We start from the raw sequence: 27,418 nt of genomic DNA, 5'->3' as shown, positions 1-27,418 counted from the left end.
CAGCAACATTAAACAAATATCAATACTGAGCCACACATTTAATACACCACATATTACATTTTGATTTTAATTACACACAATTGGATTTTTGCTTTTCCAATGATATTTGTTTTTGTTTGCTTGGTTTTTTTTAAAGAAATATGAAGAAAATCCAGAGCAGATTGGTTGGCAGCACTTGCTCATGCAACTATCTGACGGAGAGCTTAAGAGCTCTTCTAGATTTGTTTGCACTTAATTCCCTGAACCAACAAGTGTACCCTTAAACATAGATGAACATAAGTGTGCACTTACAGTTTAGAGGAAGTTTGCAATGGAAACTGAAATATGTAGGCAGACTAATATTAATTAGAAAGCAATTGTCGCTCCCAGTAAGACCCAGCCATTGGCTGAAGGCCTCTTCAAAATAGGTTTAAAATTTTTTAAACTGAAACAAGAAATTTTATTTAGACATTCAGGAAAAAGGCATCCTGCTTTCTTTGCCCCTTTCCTGTCTTTGAATTGTCTTTTTTCCTATATGTTTCTTTCACTGTAGCAACTCCCAATATCCAAAACCTTTTTGTAAAAAGCATATTAAAATTTTACTTAAGGTATCTTTAATAACCAAGCTTTTCCAGAGCGTTCCATAGCAGTGAAAGATTAGTAAGCATATGAAACAACTCAACCAAGCATTCTGCAAGTCTACATTTGTTACATAATACAAACCAGAATCGCTCAACATGATACTTTTTGCTTGAGGTACTTCACACTCTTTAGCCTCTGTACTTTTAAACAAGATTGTAGTTCAAGTTTGCTACTCTATAGTTGGATTTCTCTATCACCTATCCCATGCTCAAGGCATCTCACATAACTTAATACACTGACTGAACGGTTTTAAAAGTTATCCAATCTAATATCAGTTCTCAGGATGTGCAAACCACGAAACAAACCCCTCAAGGTCTACAGTTTCTTCAACTGACAGCTATTGCACGTACAAGGAGGAAGTTTACACAACAACCAGAAGGTGTAATTTGCAACACAGGTAGACATGTGTGTGTTGGTGCCTAAATACAGCAGCGTGGCTGTGACAACTTGGATGGTGACTGAGGTTAGCCACCCAAGTACAATCCTGCCAGACCCCACATATGTACTCAGGAGGTATAATTCCCAGCATGGATAGACATACGTATGCTAGCTCTCCTCGACCTGAAAATAAGTGTGCCCGCTAGCTAGCCACCTAGCTGCTTTGCAGACATACTCATAATGAGGCATGGTTTACAATACTAACAGACTAGTTATCTTTTAGCAGACTGGAGCCAGTTGGTCTTCAAGACCCTGCTCCTACAAACACTTATGCACATGCCTAACATCACTTACATGACCAGTCCCATTGACTTCAATTGGACTACTCACATGAGTAATGTTAAGCAAATACATAAGTGTTTGCAGGACTGGGGCCCAAGTGTGGTGTTCACTAATGATGTAATAGGCATTAGTTACGTTATTTATACATAAGTTTCCATGAGAAGGAAAAATATCTGATAAGCAGTCAATTACAGTAAATCATTCTGCTGGTATTAAAGATGTCCAAGTAGATAGAGGAAATTCACTGTTGCTGCATATATTCACTTTGGTATATTGACATTTGGAAGACATTAAAGGGGCACTGTCAGATCAGTTTTTGGCCCACACTTAAAACTCCATATTACAAAATCTAAAGAAATCTTGAGATGAATAATTTTTTCTTCTAACATGCTTTTAACATTCCAGAGGAAACAAGGCCTTTGGTTTCTTTAAACAAAAGATTTGCCTATCATGTCTGCAACCTTAACTTTGGGCTTGTCTTCACTACTGGGGTAAGTTGACCTAAGTTACACTACTCCAGCTGCATGAATAATGTAGCTGGAGTCTACCTAGCTTAGGTCAACTTATCCCAGTGTCTTCACTGTGCTGAGTCAACGGGAGACGCTCTCCGGTCAACTTGCCTTACCCTTCTCGAAGAGCTGGAGTAACGGGATCGACCGGAGAGTGCTCTGCCATCGATTTATTGGGTCTTCACTAGATAGATACCTGTTGCATCGATTGCAGCAGCAGCAGCATTGATCTCCCGTAGTGGAGACCAGCCCTTTGTGCAATGACAGAAGAGGATGAGAAGTGACACAGACTATGCCTACACTAGCACTTTTGTCGGTATAAATTATGATGCTCTGAGGGATGTTTTTTCACACCCGAGTGACATAAGTTACACCGACAGAAGCGCCAGTGTGCACAGCGCTATGTCAGCAGGAAACGTTCTCCCGCCGACATAGCTACCACTGCTCATGGAGATGGTTTTATTACGTTGATGGGAGAGCTCTCTCCCATCAGCATAGAGCCGCTATACGAGCGATCTTACATCGGCACAGCTGTATTGGTACAGCTGTGCCACTATAAGATTGCTAGTGTGGACATGGCCTTAGTCTCATACGCTTCTCTCAGGATAGACAGCTAAAGATAAATACCAGTCAAAATTTTAGTGTTTAAGTTTAATAAATTTGGGTATTCGGTCACATAAGTAAATGAACTTTTAAAATATGCTCTTTAATCTAACTCATGTAAATTGCCAGAAATAACTTAGCTCAGTTTATTACAGATTTTTGTCAATACTTTAAATCCTGATTATATTAAGACCTGCTAAAACTCAAACACAATGTCTGGAAGAGTTCACTATCATCAAGTTACCTAAATTCACCACTGGGCTGTCTAGTTCGACTTGGCTTAAGTGACAGCAATTCCCACCAAAAGTGCACAACCAAGGGAAGTTCTTAAAGTGCAATCCATAAACATATCTTTCTTTAAAATGCAAAGCTTGCAAAAGCCATTATATATTGGATCATGACATGATACTGGGGAACTTTTAACCATCTCTGAGGAAGATTAAAATATTAAATGCCTTTCTATACAGTAAAAGCTAAAGTCTTGTCTACATGGGGCACTCAGGAAAGTAAAGATGAACTAACTAAAGGTCTTAAGCACATTAGTTAAAGTACCTTGAGAGCATCTACACGGGGATTTTTTTCAGAAGTAAATTGGCCTTAGCTCACTATCACTTAATCCAAGAATTTGCACAGGGGTTTAAATGCACTTAACTTCACACTTTTAGGCCACGTCTACACTAGCAGGCTTACAGCAGCACAGCTGTACCGATACAGCTGTGCCTCTAAGATCGCTCATGTAGCCGCTCTATGCTGATGAGAGAGAGCTCTTCCATCGACATAATAAAACCACTTAAATGAGCAGCAGAAGTTAAGATGGCAGGAGAACATCTGCCAACATAGCGCTGTGCACACGAGCACTTATGCCAGCAAAACTTATGTTGCTCAGGGGTGTGTTTTTTACCCACCTCCCTGAGCAACGTAAGTTTTGCTGACATATGTGGAAGTCTAGACATGGCTTAATTGTAACTTTCCTGAAGTTTGTCTACACCACAGATGCTACAGCAAACATAGGGGTGCTGCTTTAGTGCCTAGCGTAGAAGCTTTCGCATCAATGGAAGGGGTTTTTCCATTGATGTGATTAGTTCACCTAACTGTGAAGCAGTTGCTAGGTCGATAGAACAATTATTCTGTCAGCCTAACTGTCTCTACACATGGGCTTGGGTCCACCTAACCACAGTACTCAGGCATGACATTTTTCACAGGCCTGAGTGACATAGCTAGGTCAATCTAATTTTTAAGTACAGAACAGGCCTGAGTGTCGCTGTGTAGCCTTAGTTATCACATTTACACTTGTGTTGTCAATGAAAATAGTCACTCTTGGAATATTATTTTGAATACTATTTAAACAAAATGATTTCTTTAAAAACACTTTTCCTTGCCACAAGAGCCTAAGACCCAATACTTAGAAAATGAAAAAGCAGTCTGCTACAAAATAAATCATTCAGAGTTCCTCCAGTGATGTGTGAATTTGACCCAACTGTCCTAATAGAACAGGAATTACTGCAGCTGAACTTTCAAAGCAAGAGCATTTAAATGTATTCCAGTAGGAGAGCTTCATTTTTGTTAGTTAAAAGTTTGTTGCCACCTCTGTTAATATTCACTTTTCAAGACCTGATTGAAATGCGGAAGAAGGCAGAGAGATTTTTAAAAAGACTTTCAGATCTCAGACCAATACGTGAATGTGTCTAGACATAATAGCAAATACACTTATATTTTAAAACATTAAAGGCACTCCCTTCCTCCTTCACTTACATAACCTTACCAAGATTTGGATTTTGCGCATCTCTTGTGATATGCGCCCACAATAGAGTGGGGAACATTTCTGAGTAAAATAGAACTGATTTCCATTGAATCAGCCCATTCCCCTACTCCCACTATGACCTAACTTTGGGGAAGATAGCCTTTTAGGGGTCCTCCCCACTTGTGAATAGCTCCTGTGTTTGCATCTGCTACAGCTTAGCTTTCCTAAGCAGCAGAGTAAAATTAACAGTTTCCCTACAACCCAGCTGTGAAATGGACCTATCTTGTTCATTTCACTAGCAGCAGTAGCCAGATTATGAGGAGAGACTGGGAGGCAACCAGCATTAGGCCTGGTCTACACTGGGGATCAGCCCCAATTACAGCCATTAGTTTAGCTGCCTTAACGTAGCTGCCTAGCATAGGCTAGCAAAACTGCTATAGACCATGAGGTGCATCCATGCAGCTTACCAGTTTCAAGTAGGGGTAAAATGCACGGATGAACATTGTTGCTTATACTAGCTTTGACTGTCTACGCTAGGGTTCTGCACCCGAGCTGGCCACTGAATGACTGACTATCCGGCATAGGAAGAGACAAGATGAGGGGGTGGATAAAGGAGGTCCTCAAGGTAGGGTGCAGCAAGTCAACCAAGCTAATTTTATACGTTAGAACACCTCGCAGTAATGGATGTATGTTAAGGATTAACGACGTCTCAAGCGCAGATCCTCTTTTTAGGCACATACTAAGTGCTAAAGCTGCTAATGTTTGGACAGCAAACTAGGTTTCATGTATTGCCTTATCACAATGGTGTCTCTCCTGGCCTTGGACTCTGGACATTCAGATTAAAAAAAAACAACATAGTAAAAATAGGAGTGCTATGTTCACAGTGCAGTGTAAGCCCAGGGTTTGAATTGAGGCTCAAGCCTAATCACCCTTCCATCTACACAAATTGTGCTAATCCTGGGTTTGGACCCAGGAGCGCAGGACCCCACAGTTTGGAGGGTCCAAGGTTGAGACAAGCCAGGACCCAGGGTTCAAGCCCTATTGTTTTGCAGTATAGTCAAAGCCTCACTGGACTTGTGCTCTGGAATCTGCCAAAAGTATTCCACAATCCCATGGGATGACTTTCTTTGTCCTCTGGACAGTCAAGTTTGGTGGGCGGTCAAATTTTCCCACATTGCACCATGAACAAAGGACTGGAGTAGCCACCTTTTGGGAGAGCACTAGGAAGTCTGGGATATGGGTGGTTACACTCGGGCCCACATAATGTAGCCCCAGGTTGGGACCCAAACTTCAACAATTCCTAACCTGGGGTTACAAATGAGTATAAATGCTCAAGCCCGCTAGATTAACAATGCTCTGCTAACCTGAGTTCTAACCAACCCTGGATTTACATTGCAGGGTAGACATACCTGAATTGCACATGGCCAGGAGGTTGAATTTCTTGTTTGGAATAATCCTTCTCTGACCTTCAAACTGGATAACTAGTGAGACTGTCATCCAATGTACTCTACTTGGCGCTTCATCTGAAGTCCATGGAGAATTAAGCTGATGCTAAATGGCAGCTGCCATTTAGTTAATTGGAAAGAATTATATCAGATGCCCCACAGTCTGCACTGACTAACCTTTACTTCTGGGGTTCAATTAGGGATATGGTTTTGCACAGGTGCCATGTTCCATTTGTTCCAGGGGGTGCTCAGCCCCAGGCCCCCGCCCCACTCCATCCCATCCCCGACACGCCTTTCTGCCCCGTGCCTGACCCCATCCCTTCCCACCCCCTCCCTGCCTCTTTCCACCCCCTCGCGTGCCCCGCCCCGCTCCTCCCCCTCCGCACCTCCTGCATGCTGCAAAACTGCTGATTGCAGTGGGCAGGAGGTGCCGGGAGGGAGGTGGAGGAGTTGATTGTCTGAGCCACTGGCGGGCAAGAGGTGCTCTGGGGAGAGCTCAGCACCCGCTAATTCCCCCACCCCCCCGTCTGTGCTCCAGCCCTGGAGCACCCACGGAGTCTGTGCCTTTGTGATTTTGACATCTGACACCTAAATGATGTGGACCCTGACTACCTTATCGTGATATCATGATAACTGAGACTAAATGACAGGTTTCAGAGTAGCAGCCGTGTTAGTCTGTATCTGCAAAAAGAACAGGAGTACTTGTGGCACCTTAGAGACTAACATTTATCTGAGCATAAGCTTTCGTGGGCTACAGCCCACTTCATCTGCATGTAGTGGAAAATACAGTAGGAAGATATATAGATATACACACATACATGTATATATATACACACACACACACACACACACACACACACACACACAGAGAGAGAGAACATGAAACAATGGGTGTTACCATACACACTGTAAGGAGAGTGATCAGTTAAAGTGAGCTTTTATCAGCAGGAGAGAAAAAGAACTGTTTGTAGTGGTAATGAAAATGGCCCATTTCCAGCAATTGACAAGGAGCTATGAGGAACTGGGGGGGGGTGGGGGGCGGAAATAAGCATGCTCTTGTTTAAGAAACTGTCACCTCTGAGAGCTGAATATCATCGTGACACCTTGTCCTCAGCCCATCAGTGAAGATACCTAATTGCTAGCATTGCAGAGGCACGTAAGATCCTGTTTTGCCTGCCTTCCATGTTGTTACTTTCTTCCCCACTATTTTTCTTCCAATCCTCTTGGCTTTTCTCCAAACCCTAAAATCAGTTGCATTGCATCAGCATAGTGAGATGAGATGACCATAACCCTGCCCTCTCTAATAAGAAAAGACCTAATCAGATGTCCCTGACTGGAAAAGTGATCCAAGTTCCAAGCAACAGGTGCCATGGTCAGTCTGCCAGCCAAAGCATCCATTTGTGACCGGCCTGCCATCCAGTGTTCCAAAGACATGAATAAAAGCCGTATTTCCTCCACCTTGTCTGTTAGAAAAAGGAGAAATGAATACCCTTTATGCATCAGGACTGAAAGTAAAATTAACCCTTTCCTTTTCATCGAGAGGTTGATGTGAAAATAAGAGACACTAATATTTTGCCCCCAAAAGGAGATAGTCTTCAAAGGTTTTGATTTAGGTTTGTTTTGCATAATCACTCAACCATAGTTTCAGTAAAAAGGCTTATTTTAATTTCTTGTTCTTGTGTTTAATCAATAAACTTTCAACTTTAGAATGAATGGATTTTAGTATTTGCCAAATAACTGAGTAAAACCAAGGGCTCTGTTTAAAAATAACTCCAAACCTACATCACTGTTTAATATTCAGAGTTTATAAACACCTCTATTTTTTTTAATTAGCCCAAATTAAGCCACCAGTCAATGCTCTATATAAGGGCTTGTCTATATGAGGAAAGTGATCGGAATAAGCTATTTCACCATAGCTCCTATTTGGCATTCAGTGCAAATAAGAACACTTCATTCTGGAACAATTTTCCCATGAAGAAAAGCCCTTAGGCTTTGTTTAGACTAGGATTTAAAAGCGTAATGTTAGACTGAGTCACCTCGCTCAGTCTAGTTAGCATCTTCAAAAATCCTGGTCAAGACAAAGCAGTTGTGTAGTAGCATGTGGGCTTCCTTAGGGCTTGTCTACACTGGCAATTTACAGCGCTGCAACTTTCTCACTCAGGGGTGTGAAAAAACACCCCCCTGAGCACAGCAAGTTTCAGCGCTGTAAAGCGCCAGTGTAGACAGTGCACCAGCGATGGGAGCTACGCCCCCCAGGGCCGGGAGCTACACCCCTCGTGGAGGTGGGGTTTTTTTTAGAGCCGCGACCACACAAGGCATGCTAAAGTGCTGCTGCCGCAGTGCTTTAGTATTGCCAGTGTAGACTAGCCCTTAGGCTTTCACTTGACAAAGCTCTTAGCATATGCTAAAGTACAATTGCTTTATCTTGCCTGGGGTCTTTGAAGATGCTAACTAGAGCTAGGTAACTATCTAACACTTTATAGTGTGCTGGGGAGAATCAAGTTCCCCTCCTGACACATATTCAAAAACTTTGAGAACTTTGTTCTATCCATTGTAACATGAAAGCTATACAAATAGAAAAGATCTGTCCTGGGGGAGCATTACAGGATCTATATTGCAGTGTAGCTATATATAGTGCTGTGTGAATGTGCCACACAGTTGACTTGCTATTCAAAGCAATTAAATTAAAGCGGGCATAAACTAGACCGAGCAATACACAGCAGAAAGAAGAACAGGGTGTGGCGTGTGAATTACATGCTTCATGGAGCAGCAGTTTCTTTGAATGTGAAGACGTGGCAACTTTACTTACCAGCAGCCAGCTCAGCCAATAGTAATCTAACAGCAGTTCAAGGAGCCTGACTCCCTCAGCAGCAACTAAGGTCCCAGGAGTACTTGGGCTCAGATGAATAAATCTCACACAATTGACTGAGGATAAATGGTCCAGACAGTATTACTTGAGACTTCAATTATTCAGCTTTCAAGCCAGCAAATCTATCAAGGTTCTACAAGAGCAAAGAGTTGGGATGCAGAAGTGCTGACGAAAAGCTGTCTGAGCTGGTCAAAGGCTTGGCTGCAGAGCAGCAGTCAAAATAGGTTCGGTGGCAGTCTTCAAATAGTCTCTGCCCAAAGAGAAGTGAAAAGTTAGGCCCAAACACCCTTCACCTTTCTGTAGTATAGAACAGGCAAATCTGAACCAAAGCATAGTAGTTTTCTTCAAGAGAAATTTTCATATTATATTGTGGCTTAGTCAATTTCAAGTGTCAGTGGAAACACAATGCCATCAGTTAAGGTTTGAATGGTAACACCAATTACATTGATTCTTGCTGGATTTTAAATGATTAAGACAGACTAAAATGTTAGGCTCTGAGCTGCCATATTTCTTCGTCTCTAATGTGAAACACTTTATCGGTTATGAACAAAGACTGTACCTCAGTAAGTTAGTGTTGCCTAAAACTTGAACAATGACCATCTTTTCTGATAGGAAATGTAAAGCTCCTGTGAAATTTGGGTATAAACATGCCCCTAAATAGTAACAATGAAAATTCATATGCAATCTAGGCAAACTACTATCACTTCATAAGTGAAAATTTAATACCCAGATGAAAAATTGATACCAACACAGTTATTTAGGGGCCTAATTTTTCTACCTGTACTTACATTGAATAGTACACCACAATCTTGGGCACCCCTAAGTATGATTGTTTCCATTGATGTGCTTTTGGCCCCACTTGTTTCTTTGAAACTTGCTAGAAGTCTGGCCTCTTGTATAGCACAGACCATAGAACTTTCCCAACATTTTTCTGAAAATGCGCTAGGAATTAAACATCCAATCTTGATGTAAAAATCACCCATGATAGAGAATCCACCATGATTCTTGATAAGTTGTTCCAATAATTAATTAGCCTCACTGTTAAAATTTTACACTGTATTTCCAGTTTACCCATATTTGACTGAGCCACTGGATCACATTATACTTTTCTCTGCTAGACTGAAGAGCTCATTGTCAAATATTAGTTACTTACAAATTGTAATCAAATTGGGAACCGTGTCACCCCTTAATCTTCTCTAAGATAAAAAATTGAACTCCTTGAGTTTATCGCCATAAAACAGGTTTTCTAATCTTTTAATCATTCTCATGACTCTTCTCTGAACTCTCTTCAATTTATCAATATTCTTCTTGAATTGTGGACATCAGTATTGGACACAGTATTCCAATTGCACCAGTGCTAACATACTATTCCTACTCAAGATTCCCTTGTTTATGCCTTCAAGGATTACAATAGCCCTTTCAGCCAGTGTCTCAGTGCAAGCTCATGTTCAACTGATTCTCCACCACGACCCCCAATTTTTTTTTCCCCCAGAGTCATTGACTCCCAAGATAGAGAGAAACACCCTCTACATCCTGCAAGTATGACCTACATTCTTTGTTCTTAGGTGTATACATGTGCATTTAACTGTATTAAAACACGTATTGTTTGCTTGCACCTAGCTGCTCAAGGAATCCACACTGCACTATATCAGTGACCTCTTCATTTTTTACCACTCCACCAATATTTGGGTCATCTCCAAGCTTTATCAGTGATGACTTTCTTCCAGGTTCATTGGTGTAAAAAAAAAAAAAAGTTGAACAGCGTAGGGTGCAGAACTAGTCCCTGTGAGATCCCACAGGAAAAACCTGTTCAATAACAATTCCCTGTCCTGTCAGTTTTCAATGCACTTAAAAGTGTGCCATGTTAATTTTAGACCATTTGGTTTTAAATCAAAATGTCATGCAGTACCAAGTCAAACACCTTACAGAAGTCCAAGTATGTTACATCAACGCTATTACCTTAATCAACCAAACTTGTAATCAAAAAAGATATCAAGTAGTCTGACAGGATCTACACCTCTACCTCGATATAACGCTGTCCTCGGGAGCCCAAAAATCTTACCGGGTTATAGGTGAAACCGCGTTATATTGAACTTGCTTTGATCCACCGGAGTGCGCAGCCCCGCGCCCCCGGAGCACTGCTTTACAGCGTTATATCCGAATTCGTGTTATATCAGGTCGCGGTGTATTTTTCCATAAACCCATATTGATTGGCATTAATTATATTACTCCCTTAATTCTTGAACAATGAGTCCTGTATCAGCTCCATTATTTTTCCCTGGATCTGTGTCAGACTGACAGACCTATGACAACTGGGGTTGTTCCATCTACCCTCTTTAAATACTGGCACAAAATCAGCTTTCTTGCAGTCTCCTGGATCTTCCACAGCCTACAAAGACTTACTGAAAATCAACATTAGTAGTCCAGCAAGCTCCTCAGATAGCTCTTTTAAAACTCTTGGATGCAGGTTATCCAGACCTGCTGTTTTAAATATGTCTAACTTTAGTAGTTGCTGTTTAACATCCAGAAGCAGCCAATGATCCAACAGGACAGCGAAACTGAAAACTGGTGTAAAGAAGTCAGCAAACATAAGCTGAATGAGCCAATGCAACCTTTGCTACCTTCCTCTGATTGCTCCCTCTATTCAAAAAGTTAGCTGATGGAGCTGAAATTTTTTCTTCTTATATTAGATCTGAAATTTGCCCCCCGATTAGACGTAAAGAGAGCTTTTCAGACGATCTTTGCACATCATCAAAGGATACACCAGAGACTGATTATTTCCTTGAGATCCTCATGGGAAAGATCACGTCATAATGAAGTCCATAAGAAATTATCAGGAGTAAGTTCTTTGTATTTCTGGATCTACCTTGGAATAGTCAGGCCAAGTGTCAAGCAGTTGACTTTAAAAATTGGCATCCTTTCCATGTTGTTGATTATGACTGTTCTGCTGGAAAATAACAGCTTTAAAAATCAAGAATGGCTTCAGCAAAATGAAGTGGTAAAACACAAAGCAAAAAAAACATTTGAACAGGATGATCATGTCACTGATCATTTTTCACTTTTTCATCCAAATCAGAAGTAAGTTTTGCCAGAGTCACAGTAAGAACCTAAATATGTCTATTAACTTACTATTCTATGCATTTTAGCATGCTATGAGTTTCTATCAAGGAGTGTATCTGATATTCAGATGCTCAGTGTTCTTTTGTCACTTAAAGAATTATTAAATTAAAGTGATATTGCAGCACTTTCAACAATTCAACCGGGGGTTATCCATTCATAGGTTTTTATCTATGTTTGCTTTCAAGGGCTTTGTGAGGAGCATCTTATTCATTCTATTCTCACTATAATGAGACAAATGAACACTCTCCCAATTAAGTCATTTATATTTCCTTCTAGTCTCACACGCGCAAATAACCTGTGATGAATCTGCTAAGCAGGAGAAAGGGTAGAATAGGTACAGTATGACACACTGTTCTTCTACCCAGCAACAATACTGCTCCTTCACCTGAATTCATGTGCACAGACCTGAGTGATTAGCAACATATAAAATAGCAGCCTTTGGAGCAGAGCTTATTTCAAAGTCAAGAGATTTAAAAAGAGCGACAGATAGAGCAGACTCACTGTCCTCCTCCTCCATAATATAAAACACAGCAATATAAATATATAAACACAGCAATTAAAAATGGAGAACTTCCTTTCATCTCTGAAAGTACTGGCTTTGAGGCAATGGGATTCCCTAACTGTGGCAGGGTGATGGATGGAACGCACATCCCAATTGTGGCCCCAGACCATCTTGCAACAGAGTACATCAACCGAAAGGGCTACTTCTCCATTGTCTTGCAGGTGCCAGTGGATGACCACGGCTGTTTCACTGACATCAATGCGGGGTAGTCATGGAAGGTGCATGATGCATGCATCTTTCGGAACACTGGACTGTACAGAGAGCTGCACACTGGGACTTTCTTTCCAGACCAGAAGATTCCAGTGGGGGATGTGCAAATGCCCATACTGATCCTTCGAGACCCCGCCTACCCTTTGCTCCCATAGCTCATGAAGCCTTACGCCAGGAACCTAGACAGCAGCCAGGAGTGCTTCAACAACAGGCTCATCAGGTGCCAAATGACCATTGAATGTCCCTTTTGGCTGATTAAAAGGTCTCTGGCACTCTCTTTTTGGCCACTTAGACCTCAATAAGGAAAATATTGTGGGCTGATGTATGCTCCATAATATGTGCAAATCAAAGGGGGAAGTTTCCCCAGGGGTGGGCCACTGATTGGCTGGCTGCTGATTTTGAGCAGTCAGATACAAGGGCAATTAGAGGAGCGCAGCAGAAGGCTATTTGAATCAAGGAGTCCAAATGTTCCTTCAAAGACAACAATTCCCAGTAATGTGCCTGTATGTGATGAATTTGGCCAGGCAATGTTTACTTGCCACCATGAATTACTCCTGTAGTGCTTGCTTCTTGAGCGTTAATTGCAAGGAGCAAATATTCCTACCTATAGCCACTGTGTTTCAATGGTAGCACTGAGCGATGTAGGTATGTCGCCAATAAAGACTCGTTATTTCAACGACTCGAGTTTAATAACTGGATAAAACACAAACTTTTGGACAAACAGGGAACATGAAAGTGAGGAACAGTCTTGCTGTTAGGGCTCACAACTGGGTGTAATTCCAGCTTTCATTGGAAAACCTGTCCCCAGGTGTGGAGTGCACAGGGTACAGTGAGGAACCAGGACCATGCAACGATTGTGGTGAGGGAGTTTGGGGAGGGCATGGACCGGTGTTCTGTTGTGGCTGGAAGGGGAGTCAGGCATGGATTTGCTCTGATTGCAGGCTAATGAGGGACTTCAACATCTCTGGCTGGTCCTCCAGGAACTTTATCTTCCACTCCTACCCGTGTCCTTTCGCAGCTATCCAGTCTCAGTCTTTCAGTTACTGTCTCCCTCCATGCTCATTTCACTATGTGCTGCATCTATTCACTGCAGCACTTCAAGAAACATATCCTCTTTACTCCTCCTGGGTCACTGCCTTATCTGATGGAGGCGCGTCGCTGGTGTGGAGGAGTGTGTTCTCAAGGGCACATCTGCAGAAGGCAAAGAAACAATCAAAAGATACCATATGGTGAGTGCTCTCACAGCCGTGAATCACAAAAGTTACACACACCTCTTTCTCACGGTCCTGTGGCTAGCATACAGGTCACTGAGAGTCCCAATTATGGGGAGTTCACAGCTGGGGTGGGAAAAGGGGGAAAAGGCAAGAAGGGACAAAGGACGGTTTGCAAAGGGGGCTATTATAAGTGGCTAGGGAGCCTATTCTGAATACTGGTACCGTTCCCTTTTCCATAGGCTAGGAATCGAACCAGATCTCACTCCTCAGGGTAACCCAGGATGCAAGGGAGCATCTCCTGCATGCGTGTGGCTTCAGACCAGCTCTGTATGCTGATTGCCTGTGTGCTGCTTTGGTCCCTGCAGAGATAATTGCTGGGTAGTACAGCAAATTTTCCTATAGTGGCGGGGAGAAACAAGGCAGCTCTCCCAAGGAATATTCAGCAGAGGATGGCAGAATTCCTAGAGGACAGTTTCCTAGAGATCACTGTGGAGGATTCCAGAGACATCCCTGTGTACATTAACATACTTTTTGCTGTGGCCCCACTGCATAGATGGGCAGGCTTTATTAATTTCTGTCCCTTATCCCTCCTCTACCATATAACGAAGTACATGAGAGCTCAATCTCCTCTCACTTTGCAGTATCAAAGCAAAATGAGCACTTACCGTAGCTCCCCTCTCCTGCATCCTGCAAGCCAGAGTTGGAGTGCTGGGACCGACTAGACCCCTCCGGAGTGGAAAAGAGGTCCTGATTCGCCATGCATCTGGACAACTTTGCCTTGTGCTCCACATCGTCCTCCAGTTCCACCTCCTCGTCCACCAGGTCCTCATCGGGGTTGAGTCAACTGGCCGCTGCTTCCAGTCCCCCCCAAAGTATCCACGGGGCTCTTGGTGGAGGTGGGGTCGCCGCCAAGGATAGCGTGCCACTCCTTATACAAGTGGCATGTCTTCGATGCTGCTCCAGAGCAACAGCTGGCCTCCTTTACCTTTTGGTACACCTGCCTCAGCTCCTTGATTTTATCATGACACTGCTGCGTGTGCCTTTCATGCAATCAGCCCGTAGTATTGACATTTCTACAGCTGGTGCAATGCTGCGATTGCACAGCCTCGTCTCCCCATATACTCAGCAGATCAGACAGCGTCGGTGCGTGCCACATGGAAGCACATCTGCTGTGTGAAGGTCAGCTGGGAAGATGCTGTGTGAACTGTGCACCAGGAGCAACCAGGAAGAGGAATTTCAATAATTCCCAGGCTTCTAAACAGGGGAGGGGTGCATACCTGTGTATCTTCAGGGCTGCAGAGTTTTAACTGCTGACCAGAGCAGTCATGATGGGCACTGTGGGACACCTCCTGGAGGCCACTTAGGGTGACATAACTAAGTGAGGAGCCAGAGTGACGCAGCATCGCTCTAATTATGTCGCAAGAAAGCTCTATGCTGCTCGTTGAGGTGGTTTTATTGTGTTGGCATAGCAGGGGAGTTACATCGGCAGAAAGAGCATTTCAGTGTGTACACCTTCACTGTTTTGTTGATGAAAGCTGACTTGTTGACAAAACTGTGTAGTGTAGACAAGGCCTAACCTTTCTGAACAGTTAGCCAAAATCAGCTTGTACAGACCTTAGGTGGCAGTGAACTTGCCAGAAGCAAGTAAAACAGTTCTTTGTAGAGGACCCAGATGAAAAGAGAAAGTGACTAAATTCCCATAATCTTAGTCACTTGCTTTCTGCAGCAAGTAGAAAAGCATGTTATGCACTGTAGGGCCCTGCCTACACTAGGGCTGTTTTTCAAGCTTACCTATCCACTGTTGCTAACACACCTGTTCAGTTCCATTGGCGTTAGCAATTTTGGCACCCCTAGTGTAAACAGGCTGCTGCTACTATTTTAAGCATCATCTAACCCTGTTCACGGGACACATACCTGACAAAAAACAGTAGCTGGCAGCCCTAGTACATGACAACATTGCTAACACCAGTAGAGCTAGACCAGATTTAGTAATAGTTGTAAGGCTTTTGAAAAGTATCCCTACCGTAAGCATATTGAAGTAACAAAGGTAAATCCATCAGTATCTAGGCAAGTTTCACACTTCACTGCACTGCCCTTTCATAAGGGAAACAGACCCGTTTGGCTGCTGGCAACCCTTCAAAAATGGCCTTTAAAACATCCCCCAAATAAACAGAGTAAGGATGAGAAGAAGTAGATAGACAACTGAAAAGATGAACAGTGACAGAAAGGGCAAAAAAAGAATATAAGGAGATCCAAGAACAAGGATGGGGGGGAAAGAAAGATGGAGTACTGAAATTAGGATTGCTGCTGTTCTTTTTGCTCTATGTCATTTCTCTCCTCCATAAAGGTGTTGGACCCCAGAACGTGAGGTCAGTTACCAGAGGTTTTTTGGTTTTTATTTTTGTAGCCCTGTAGACTCATGTGCTAAGACAGTGAGAAAGCTTGTTCACCCTACTAGCCATTTTGGAAGATAAGAGCTATATCAAAAATATTAATAGGAACCTTATCCTCTAAACCCAGCCTTCGACTATTTCCATCACTGACACTTGCACAGCATTTATCACCACTATTTTTCTAACCGTAAATTGAAGTGAGTAGTCACAGTCCACTCCTCAGCAAACAGATTGTCTTGTGTGTCACGGACTCTCTCACAATCTGAACCACCCTTAGCAGTATCAGTATAGGCCAAGGACTGAATGAACACAGATCAGGACAATGGCATATTTGCACAGCCGGGAAGTAAATACTGCACATGCTGTTCGTGTTCTGTATGCAGACTGCATTGACTGTAAAGTTCTCTCAAAAACAACACACACTTTTTTAAAGAGAAGGCAGAGCAGAAAGAGTCTCAGATGAAAGATGAAAACCCTACCTTTAAGGAAGCAATTTATTTAGTCTGAGTGTTTATTACATTTCAAGATGAAGGCGCCAAAATACATACTCTGGAGCAGGTTCTCTGCCCTGTTCTGGTGATACAAAGGGACCTGATAGTCCCCCACCTGCAAGTGCCTGCTAGGGATCCCCCTCTGGTGCAGTACATCCTCCAGTGGCTGTGAAACTGACAACAGCCCATATACCTCAAGCACAGTGGGGAGTGGCTTGAGTGCACGGTGCTCTGCCTATCTGCTAGATAGTCCTTAGCAGACAGTTTGCCAGCTGGCACAAGACTGACTAACCTGTCCCAGGCCAGAGAGTCAGGGAGCTATAACTGTTTTTCCTCTTCCCCTGGGCTTCCCAGGATGGCTGTTTAGGGGGAAGGGAAACAGTGACAGAAAGGGCAAAAAAGAATATAAGGAGATCCAAGAACAAGGATGGGGGGAAAGGAAGATAGAGTACTGAAATTAGGATTGCTGCTGTTCTTTTTGGTCCACTAGACCCAGCAGAGCCAGGCAAACTCCTATCCTGCTCCCTCAGGACTCCCACAGCCCAGCGCAACTCTCTCCTCCCATCTCTCTCACAAAGCAGCAGGCAGCCAGCAGAGGAACTAATGAGCAGCTGCAACCAGGAAAGGGCATCTGCTGCTAAAAAGTGCACCCAGTTCACACTGCAAGTGCTTTAAAACGAACAGTGTAAGTGGTGCTCCCTACCTCTTCCCACAGCAACAGGGCCAACTCAAACACTTCAAGAATCACAGGGAACATGCTTTTAATTCATAATTAAATGCATATTTTCTCAATAGTTGCTCTCAAGGGCCACAGATTGAACACCACTATTTTGAAGGCTATTTGTATTCTCGTACCTACCATTTTTCATTGCTGCCTGTTAGATTTTGTAGCTATTTGTTTTCAAATATAAGCTTTGACACTCAGTGATTAAGTCAACCATGTGTTTGAGGCATTCACGTGAACACTTACATAGTTATAATGCTACAATTCAGCATCAGAACTACCTGCCTGAATTACCTTTTTTTTTTGCTAATTAAGAATGAAATCCATAAGACAGAAGATGTAAATAGAATAAAGCCTTCTCAAGTGTAAGAGTCTCTTTTTAAAGGATCAAAATAATCATTCAAAGTGCATCACCCAGTGATGTTTGTACATTTGAGTTTTAACTAACTTTGTACACTGGTAGCACAGAAGGAAACTCCATGTGCTTTTTAAGAGACAAGTTGCAATATTTTTAAATATTAAAACCTCGAAACTCCAGTCTGAAACCTAGCTCAGCTTCACCCTTTCCTATCCCAGGCTCAAACAGAAGATGCAATGTAATGCTGCATTTGTGACATCTGCGTAGTTCCATAGATACCATATTCAACACTATTTCCTCACTTAAGTAGGAAAGACAACTGATAGGAAAAAAAGCCTTGTATAAAACTACATCTTCAATACAGATTATACACAAGTTATGAAAAAACACATGGAAAGTGAATAGATTTAAAGTCATATGAAAGTTCCCAAACTATGATAATCACTAGTGAGCATGCACTTCAATTTTTTTTCTTAAACCCATCTTCATGTCAAAAATCAGTATGTAGTAAAAAGACCTTATTAGAGGCCAAAACTTAGATTTTTTTTATAAATGGATTCACAAAACCTAACACTCACACTTCTGCAATGTTTCATTTCAATGGAAAGCTGGATAGGATTTAAACTTGTCCTTGATGTGCTCACAACCCAGAACACCACATCATTGTGGTGGAGTCTGAGAACCAGAAAGTGAAACTGACTAATGAAAATAGGTTAGTTTTTTTAAAACTTGATAGGGTTCCATAACAGGAATTTTGTGAAGTATTCTTTAATACAAAAGAATACATAAAGTGTATTTCAGGATATTGAATTTGTTCTGAAAATTGTGGATAATATGTAATAGGAATATAGGAATTACCATATTGGATCAGATCAGTGGCCCATCTGCTCCAGTATCCTATCTGACTGTTAGTAACAAATGCTTTTAATATAGGAATTTTCCTGGTGGTAGACAATTATGGAAATACAAATATTTTTTCACTACAATTGGGGTATGAACTTTCAGGGCATAAGTTAACCTCCAACAGAAGTATGATTGTTTCTTTCCCTTATAATGTTAAGAACTTCATCTAATCTAGATCAGTGTTCATCAGCTCTTGAATTCCACTAAACTCTTGTGGTCTCGATATACAGTGGCAGTGAATTCCAGTGAACAGACTGTTTTAAAAAAAAAAAAAGCTGTCTGTGAATCAGACTCAAAGAAACGTAGGGATGGAAGGGACTATCTAAGCGGTCATCTAATCCAGAGCTTTGCGATGAGGCAGGCAGAAAAGCAAGTTTAACACTGATAAGAGGAATAACCCATTGTTTGCAATATTATGAGGAAGGGTGAGTGGAGCACCTGATCAATCTTCTATATATCATATCGTCACTTCACCTGCCCCCTAAACTGCATGTTCCAATCCTTTCAATCTCTTTTCATGAAGACTTTTTCTACACCTCCAATCATTTTTGGTATACGTCTCTGAATCCAGTCTATTTCTGCTATCTGCTTTTTGGGAGAGGGTGGCTAGAACCAAACAACATTTCAGGACTAAATTCTATCATTTGAAGATATCACCACCTGGCTGTTCAGCTTTTAATCCACAGTTCAGTGTGCAAAAAGGTGATCGACCGAGGTCCTCTTCTCCCTTCCACCACCAGTATTATCCAAGCACCTCACAAATGTTAATGGATATATCTGCACAACACCTCTACAAGGTAGGGAACTAACCTTATTTTACAAGAAACTTCAGGCAGAGCAATTAAGTAACTTCACTAAGATCACAATAGCCCACCACAATAGCACTGAACTTCAGAAAGGGGAAAAATGAGGAAGCTAATTAAATGGAAATTAAAAAGCAGTCACAAAAAAGTGAAATGCCTGCAAGCTGCATGGAAACTTTTTTAAAATCACCATAATAGAGTCTCAAATCAAATCTATAGCTCAAATTAAAAAATATAGTAAGAGGACCAAAAGAATTTTACCATGGCTAACCAACAAAGTAAAAGAAGTGGTTAGAAGCAAAGAGGCATCCTTAAAGAAGTGAAAGTAAAATCTTACTGAGGAAAACCAAGAGGAGCATAAACTCTGGCAAGTGTAAAAACATAATTAGGCAGGCCAAAAAAGAATTTGAAGAGCAACCAAAGACTCAAACTAATAGCAAAAAAAATTAAGTGCATCAGAAGCAGGAAGCCTGCCAAACAATCAGTAGGGCCATTGGAAAATCGAGGTGCTAAAGGAGCACTCAAGGAAGATAAGATTGTTGCAGACAAGCTAATGAATTCTTCACTGCAGAAAATGTGATGGAGATTCCCATATCTGAGCCATTCTTTCTAGGGTGACAAATCTGAGGAACTGTCCCAGATTGAGGACTCAATAGAGGAAGTACTGGAACAAACTGATAAATTCAACAGTAATAAGTCACCAGGACCAGAGGATATTCACACAAGCATTCTGAAGAAACTCAAACATGAAATTGCAGAACTACCTTTGGTCTGTAACTTATTTAAATCAGATTCTGTACCAGATAACTGGAGCACAGCTAATGTGACACCAATTTTTATAAAAGGCTCCAGAGAGGATCCTGATAATTAAAGGACAGCAATTCTAACTTCAGTACTAGGCAATTTGGTTGAAACTGTAGTGAAGAACAGAATTATCAGACACACAGATGAACACATTGGGGAAGAGTGAACATGGCTTTTGGTAACGGAAATCACGCCTCACCAATCTATTAGAATTCTTTGAGGGGAAAACAACAAACATGTGGACAAGGATGATCCAGTGGATATAGTGTACTTGGACTTACAGAAAGCCTTTGACAAGGTCCCTCACCAAAGGCTCTTAATCAGAGTAAGCAGTCATGGGATAAGAGGGGAGGGTCCTCTCATGAATCAGCAACTAGTTAAAAGACAGGGTAGGAAACAAACGGTAGGAGGAAATGGTCAGTTTTCAGAATGGAGAGGCAAACAGTGATGTCCCTTGGGGATATGTTCTGAGACCAGAGCTGTTCAACATATTCATACACGATCTGGAAAAAGGGGTAAACTGCGAGGTAGCAAAAGTTTGCAGACAATACAAAATTACTCAAGATAGTTAAGTCCAAAGCTGACTGTGAAGAGTTACAAAGGGACCTAACAAAACTGGGTGATTGAGCAACAAAATGGCAGATGAAATTCAATGCTGATAAATGCAAGGTAGTGCACATTGGAAAACATAATCCCAACCATATATACAAAATGATGGGATCTAAATTAGCTGTTACCACTCAGAGATCTTGGAGTCATTGCGGATAATTCTCTGAAAACATCTGCTCAATGCGCAGCAGCAGTCAAAAATGCTAACAATGTTAGGAACCATTAGGAAAGTGATAGATGATAAAGCAGAAAATAGCACAATGCCACTATATAAATCCATGGTACCCCCACATCTTGAATACTGGTCACACCATCTCAAAAAGATTAATAAGAATGACTTTTCAGTTTTGAAAAGAGATGACTAAAGATGGATATGAGAGAGGTCTATAAAATCATGAATGGTGTGGAGAAAGTGAATAAGGAAGCGTTATTTACCCCTACACAGCACAAGTTCCAGACGTGTCACCCAATGAAATGAATGGGTAGTGGTTAAAGAAAATGTAAAAGAAAGTACTTCTTCACACAACACAGTCAACCTGTGTAACTCGCTGCCATGGGAAGTTATGAAGGACAAAACTGTAAAGGAGTTCAAAAAAGAATTAGATAAGTTCATGGAAGATAGGTCCATCAATGGCTATTAGCCAGGATGGTCAGGGATCCCATGCAACCCCATACTCTGGGTGCCCTTAGCCTCTGATTGCCGGAAGCTGGGAGTAGACAACAGTGGATGGATCAGTCAGTGATTGCCTATTCTGTTCATTCTCTCTGAAGCACGTGCGCTGATACAAAATGTATATCCGTGGATGCGGCTAGCTGTGGATATCCATGGAGTTGTAGCGACCAAGCCAGGAACTGCAGCAGCCAGTCTGGAGAAGCTCCTCCAGTGTGGCTGTACCACCCCCCAGCCCTACCCACTGGGGTGGGCACCAGGCTTACCAGCAGCTGTCCCTTATCATGCTATTGTGTGCAAATGGCTCACATGCTCCCTGACAGGAGTCCCTTCCATGCAGCTGAGTGCTTCTCCTGTCTGGAAGCGCACGAGCCGCTTGCACGCACTAGCGCAGTGGTTCTCAACCTATTTACCATTGTGGGACGCATTCAATACTATCTGTATGGCCTGAGGATGCCACATGAGCTGCAACTCTGTGCTGATTGGGCTGCAAGCAGCCCACAGGCCACAGGTTGAGAACCACTAGCATGACCAGGGCTTAGCATGATCAGGGATAGCTGCCGGTGAACCTGGTGCCTGCCCCAGTGGGCAGGGATGGGGGAAGTATAGCCACACCAGAGGAGCTGCCCAGGTTGGGCGCTGGCTCCTGCAAGTGGTGGCCTGACATGCTGCTGCTGCTTTTGCCGCTGCAGTTCCTGGCCCGGTCCACTGGCCACGGCCCTGCTGGTTGTTGTTAGAGCCCGGCAACTCCAGAGATATCTGCTTTATATCCGCAGACATAAATTTTGTATCCAAGCTGGGCTCTGTCAGAAGACAGGATACTGAGCTAGAGGGACTAGTATGGCCATTCTTAAGTGAATACATGAGAACATATAAACAGAAAGATATAAACGTTCCTGATTTTTTCCTCCTACTTGAGAGCTTTACAAAAGAATCTAGACCAGTACTTCAGGATCAAAGTGGAGCACTTTGCATTACGACTGTAGTCAGCTTGCTAAAGAAGTTTCACAGGGCACTGAACTCTCCTAGCACAACAGCGGTCCTTTAGCAGTGCGATGCCTTTCAGCGGGTGTAGAAGAGAAAAGCAGAAGACTCACCTGGTGGGATCTGGAAGTTTGCAGGCAGTTGTATTGTAGTGGTCTGGGGGGCTTTGGGAGCCACGGTTTGCGGAGCAGCCAGCCTAGGCCCACCAGAGTTCTTGGGTGGCTGCTGGGTAGCGGTGACAGTGGCCACTTTAGCCACCAGAGTCCCCACGGGGGCAGTCCCCACCCGTGACTGCTGGGTAACGGCAGGCACCAGGCTGATGGGAACCTTAGTCACTGCGTGGCTCAAGCAAACTGCTTGGGCCCCCGCGGGAGCGCCAGCGGCGGAGACAGAAGCAGGGGGCACAGTGTTCTGAGAGCAGAGCAGGGCAGGTGCCGGCTGAGCCCCACCGGCCCCGCTCGCTGCAGGAGCCGCCACTGCCTGCTCAGGGTGCCCGGCGGGCATCACCCTCACCGGGGCTGCCGCAGAGGTGCTCATGGAGGAGGAGAACGGGACCAAGGCGGGGAGGGTTGGAGTTTCCCGGGGCGTCCGCGTTATCCCACAGCATAGCAGCCGGGAAGGGGGAGGCTGGTCTCTCAGCGGCGCGGCAGGATCCGGGGCTCACACACCGCCTCGGCGCGCGGGCTGCTCCGGGAGGCTCCCGCTGCCACACTGGCGAAAACACATGGTCATCCGTCCCCTGCCGGCTGCGCACACGTGGGGCGGGCTGGGCCTCCCCCCCAGCGGCGGCGGCGGCCGGGTACAGGAGCCGGCTCACGCTATTGCGCCGGCGTCCAGGGCTCCTGGTGCCTGGCACTTGGACCCGCCCCCGCGCGGCGGGCCCCAGCCATGTTTATAGAGCCACGCGGAGCCCCCCGCGCACGCGCCCCAGGCGCGCGGGGCCGCAGCCGGGCTTTCCCTGGGCACTCTGCCTTCGGATTGGTGGCGCCGAACGAGCCTATGGGGCGGAGCTTTGTGGCGTCATAGGGGCTGCGTTCCAAACAGCTGGGAGGCTGAAGAGGCAGGTGTGGGAGCTCTCCTCGGGGGAAGCAGCTGGTCGGGCTCTCGAGCGGGAGCCGCGGGGTTCAGGCCGAACATTTCGGGTTCGCTTGGCATTTTTTCTTACAAACCCGCAAAGCCAAAGAAGCGTGTCAGACCGTTTTAAACATTACACTTTGGAGGGCGGGATGTAAAAATCCTCCTAGAGCACCTTCAACCAATATCGTGTTCTGGCACAGATTCCATGGGTATCTTTGGGCAAGTCGCATAGGATGAAAAAACCCCTTCAGGGTAGTGTGAGCGCCTCTCTGCTCCCTCTAAAGTAAATAGGAATTGAGGGAGCTCAGTAAGTTACAGGAGCTCTTAAAGAGTGGTTCTGTTCTGAAAAACGACCATATTAATAGCTGCCTTTTTACTCACCCCATCTACTGCCGGTTGAGACTCACACGTCACACCTGCTGATTGAAGTGAGGTTTTACAGTTGTTACCACTACAGAACTGACAAAGATAAAAGGGAATGAACTAGATTATATTTCTTCTAAGGCACCCTCAGTCATTTATGCCTGTGCAAATGCTGTAAAAGCAATTGAGGTGTCATTGAGGGGACAATTTAAAAACAATAGTTGCAGAGGTGTAACCACAGGTGCTGGAAGTGTGGGTGCTAACCATATACAGGGTTTACAGTTGGTTCAATGGTGCTCAGCATCCCCACTATACAAATTGTTCCAGAACACCTGGGTGTAACTAAGATCTTGATGCCACAACAATTGCCTGGGTTGACCTCATTACAGGACTAATGTTCAAGACTAAAATTTGGCCTATTTTTGGTGAATGAGAAGGAAAGAACCCAGCTTGACTTTCAGATCCCAGGTTGAATTTACAGGGAGAAAAAATGAAAACATTTTCCCATGTAAACTAAGCATATTTTATTATGGAAGTCAACAGGAGACAAGATGTAATTTTTCAGAGTGGAATGCCTCTTCTGTCTCTGGCTCAGTTTCCATTGCCTGTTTAATAGGGATAACAATACTTTACTACCGTGAGTAGTTCCATCACTGTGGTAAATTGAAGCTGATTAATGAAATTGTTGCAGGATTGGGGCCATAGTCCCAATCCCGTGAATGTTTATGCATATACATATGCTCATCTTTAAGCAAATAATTAGTGCCGTGGAAGTCATGCATATAAAGTTAACTGCAAATATGTGATTGCAGAATCAAGGCCTACTATACAGAATAGTGAAACTGATCATATGTAAAGTGCTATCAAATGCACAATGTAAACAATTTATTAAAACTGCAGCAAAATGCTGTTCATTGACCTTTGTCCTGGTGATGGTAGGTGTTTCTTTTAACTATAATAGGTGCAATATTTTCAAACAGAAATGTGAGATTTTCATATTGAGACACTCGTTTTTGTAAAGATTTTGAGGATTTTTTTATGGAAAATGTAGAAATGAAAAGTATTACTTTAATCAGTGCATGAAAATCGTGAACACAATAAGTAGGCACTTGCCTGGAAAAGCTTCCATTAGCATCCACAGAATCTAAGTTTTCATTAAAACAAATGCTAGTCTTGATGGATACAAAAAACATGAACTGAGTGTAAAAGGATGCAGTATTGTTTTCCTAACATGGAGATGGACAGCTCCATGCTGACATTCATAGGTTTGCCAACCTGCTGCAGGGTGAAAACTAACTACAGTCTTTGCAACTTTTACCATTTCTGTTCAGAGCTTTGGACAATTTCACTCTATTGCTGCTTGAAAAAGCTATGAACAACACATGAGGCTGGCACTGGAGCTAATCACTGGAGAGGAGTCTAAAAGAGAGATTGAGTGAGGGAAAGAGTAGCAAAGAGACTTCCATCACAGGAGCCAGGAGACTGGGAAGAGGTAGAGTAGTGTGAGACCTCCCAATGGCAAAGTGATTCTGTGGTGGGATGGGAACAGAGAAAGAATTCTCTTCTCCCTTCCTGCAAGGAGAGGGGTTGTGGGGCATAAATATTTATCAGTGACCTGACACTAGCTGGAGGTGGATACAAAAAGTAGATCACCAGGCAGTGTCCATGGGCAACATCTACTTTTCCAGCAATTGAGGTGCGCAATGGAGCAGGCATGTCACTTGGACATTGCCTCTGTACCTTGGTGTCAACCTACCATTCTTTGGCCAGAAGGATTAATTCTCCATTAAATGTTTGGTAAATTTCAAAAACCCATATCTGAATGGACCAGGGTGAGAGGGTGTATGTGAAGTAGGTGGACATGGATGGGTGAAGCTGAGAGATGAGTATGGGAGAGAGTTTTTGAAAGGGAGGGGAAAAAAAAAAAGTAGAGAACACAATGAAGTATGAGAAAGAGAAGTACCTGAAGATAGTGAAAGTAATGGAGGAACAACAATATAGCATGATTGGGGGGAGGGGGTTTGAGAGACAGTCAGAGAACTCCAGAAGGGAAAAACAGAAGATATTTAGGAAGTTATATTAAAAAAAAAAAAATCTAGAGAGTTGATAATCTATGAAGAGTACACAATTGCATTATTCCATTAAATTGCAAGGGGAGTAGGGGAACAGTTTTTCACCTTGGCTAGTCTTTAATCCTTGCTTTGTGGGTACTGAATAAATATTTCAGTTATAATAAACAAAACTTTAATTAGCCAATCTCCATTGACCAAGCTGAAAGAAAAGCAAAAGTAATCCAGAATAGTAAGGAGTATGCAATCTGGACTCTTAAAATTATTTCAGTAATAATCTAAGGGGTTATAACGCTGGGAAGGAAATGATTTTAAGTAAGATTTTTAATCTGACAGTGACCCTTTTAAAACAGTTACATTTTATAATTTTAATTGAACACAGAAATTCTTTGTCAGAGTGAGAAACTTTTAACACTTGCCTTAAAACTCAACTCAAATGAGGGAGGCTTGGGAGGCCTGCTGACAATTTTATTCATTCACATAATTGCAACAACTGGAAATGTATTTGAGGAATCAATCTCACTAGTTAAATTAAAATTACATTCTCATGGAAAAAATTAAATGATCATGACTACATTTATCAGCATTCCAAATGCATTAAAGTGGCAGCATAACTTCACACCAGAGAACTTGAGCTCTTCAGGATGAATTGCCAAAAGAGACAGCAAGCAGAGCAGTAAAAGTCAGGAAGGAAAAGGAGATGCTATACAAACAGAGAAAAAAAAAACTAAGACTATTTATTCTGAAAAGGAGAAGAGTGAGAGAAGAGATTAAGCAATGAAGGTGTAGTTACAACAGTGAATGCAAATCATGTATTTACTGATTCAAATGGCCAATTGGGTGCATAACTGGCTATTCGTATACAACCTCAGTAATCACACTAGCATATTAGGTGTGCAGTTGTAGATGCATTTTTTGAAATTCTTACCTGATGTCACAAATACCCCCTCACCTGTGTCTCCTCCTCCGTCCTCTTGTGCTAGCTGAACTTTTATATGGGTGGACTTCTCTTCTGAACTTTCAGACTTGTAGACATCAAACAGTATTTTAAAATTTACACATTGTCTTCATAAATATCAGAATAAAAGAACAGCCATAATACAATGGAACTTTACATTAATATAAAATGTCTAAAAATACAAGAATGCATGGTAAAAGAAGTATATTCTAAAGAACTTGCTAGAAAGTATTTAGTTACCAATAATAATCAGGAGCTTGATTTAGCCATGAGGTAAGACAGCAGATGTATCTCAGGGCAGCTTGCTCATACCAGTAGAAAGCCTCCCTGGAAGTATATCTGCAATTCTTGCTGCACCAGAGACACATAACCAGCCAATGCAGCCCATAAAGTGGCTCAGTGAGGTGGCAAGGTCATGGGATCCTGAGGACCTAACTGGTTGGGGTTAGAGTGCAGGAGAAGAATGGGAATAGAATTGTTGGAGTAAGACAGGGGAGTAAGTAAAGAGAGAAACTGAGGGAGAGAGAGGGTAAAGGAGGGAAGAGAGGAAGAAAAATAATAATGGGTAGGGAGAGAGAAGTTGGGCAACTGAAAGGTT

The 27,418-nt window shown here is 42.9% G+C and overlaps 1 protein-coding gene across 1 annotated transcript in view; it reads right to left on the bottom strand.

Annotated features, from left to right (window-relative positions):
* TAF4B (TATA-box binding protein associated factor 4b) overlaps window positions 1-22,857 on the bottom strand; it is a 111,186-nt gene extending 88,329 nt beyond the window's left edge. Inside the window, exon 1 of the mRNA XM_026659456.1 lies at window positions 22,467-22,857. Within this exon, the coding sequence (XP_026515241.1) occupies window positions 22,467-22,857 (391 nt within the window). The remainder of the gene's footprint in view (window positions 1-22,466) is intronic.
* Window positions 22,858-27,418: the final 4,561 nt, after the last annotated feature.

Source organism: Terrapene carolina, unplaced genomic scaffold (assembly GCF_002925995.2).
Source record: "Terrapene carolina triunguis isolate 2854851 unplaced genomic scaffold, T_m_triunguis-2.0 Scaffold58, whole genome shotgun sequence".
NCBI classification, from domain to species: domain Eukaryota; kingdom Metazoa; phylum Chordata; order Testudines; family Emydidae; genus Terrapene; species Terrapene triunguis.
The sequence above is the reverse complement of the archived record's forward strand: the minus strand, read 5'-3'. Positions and strand labels throughout refer to the sequence as shown.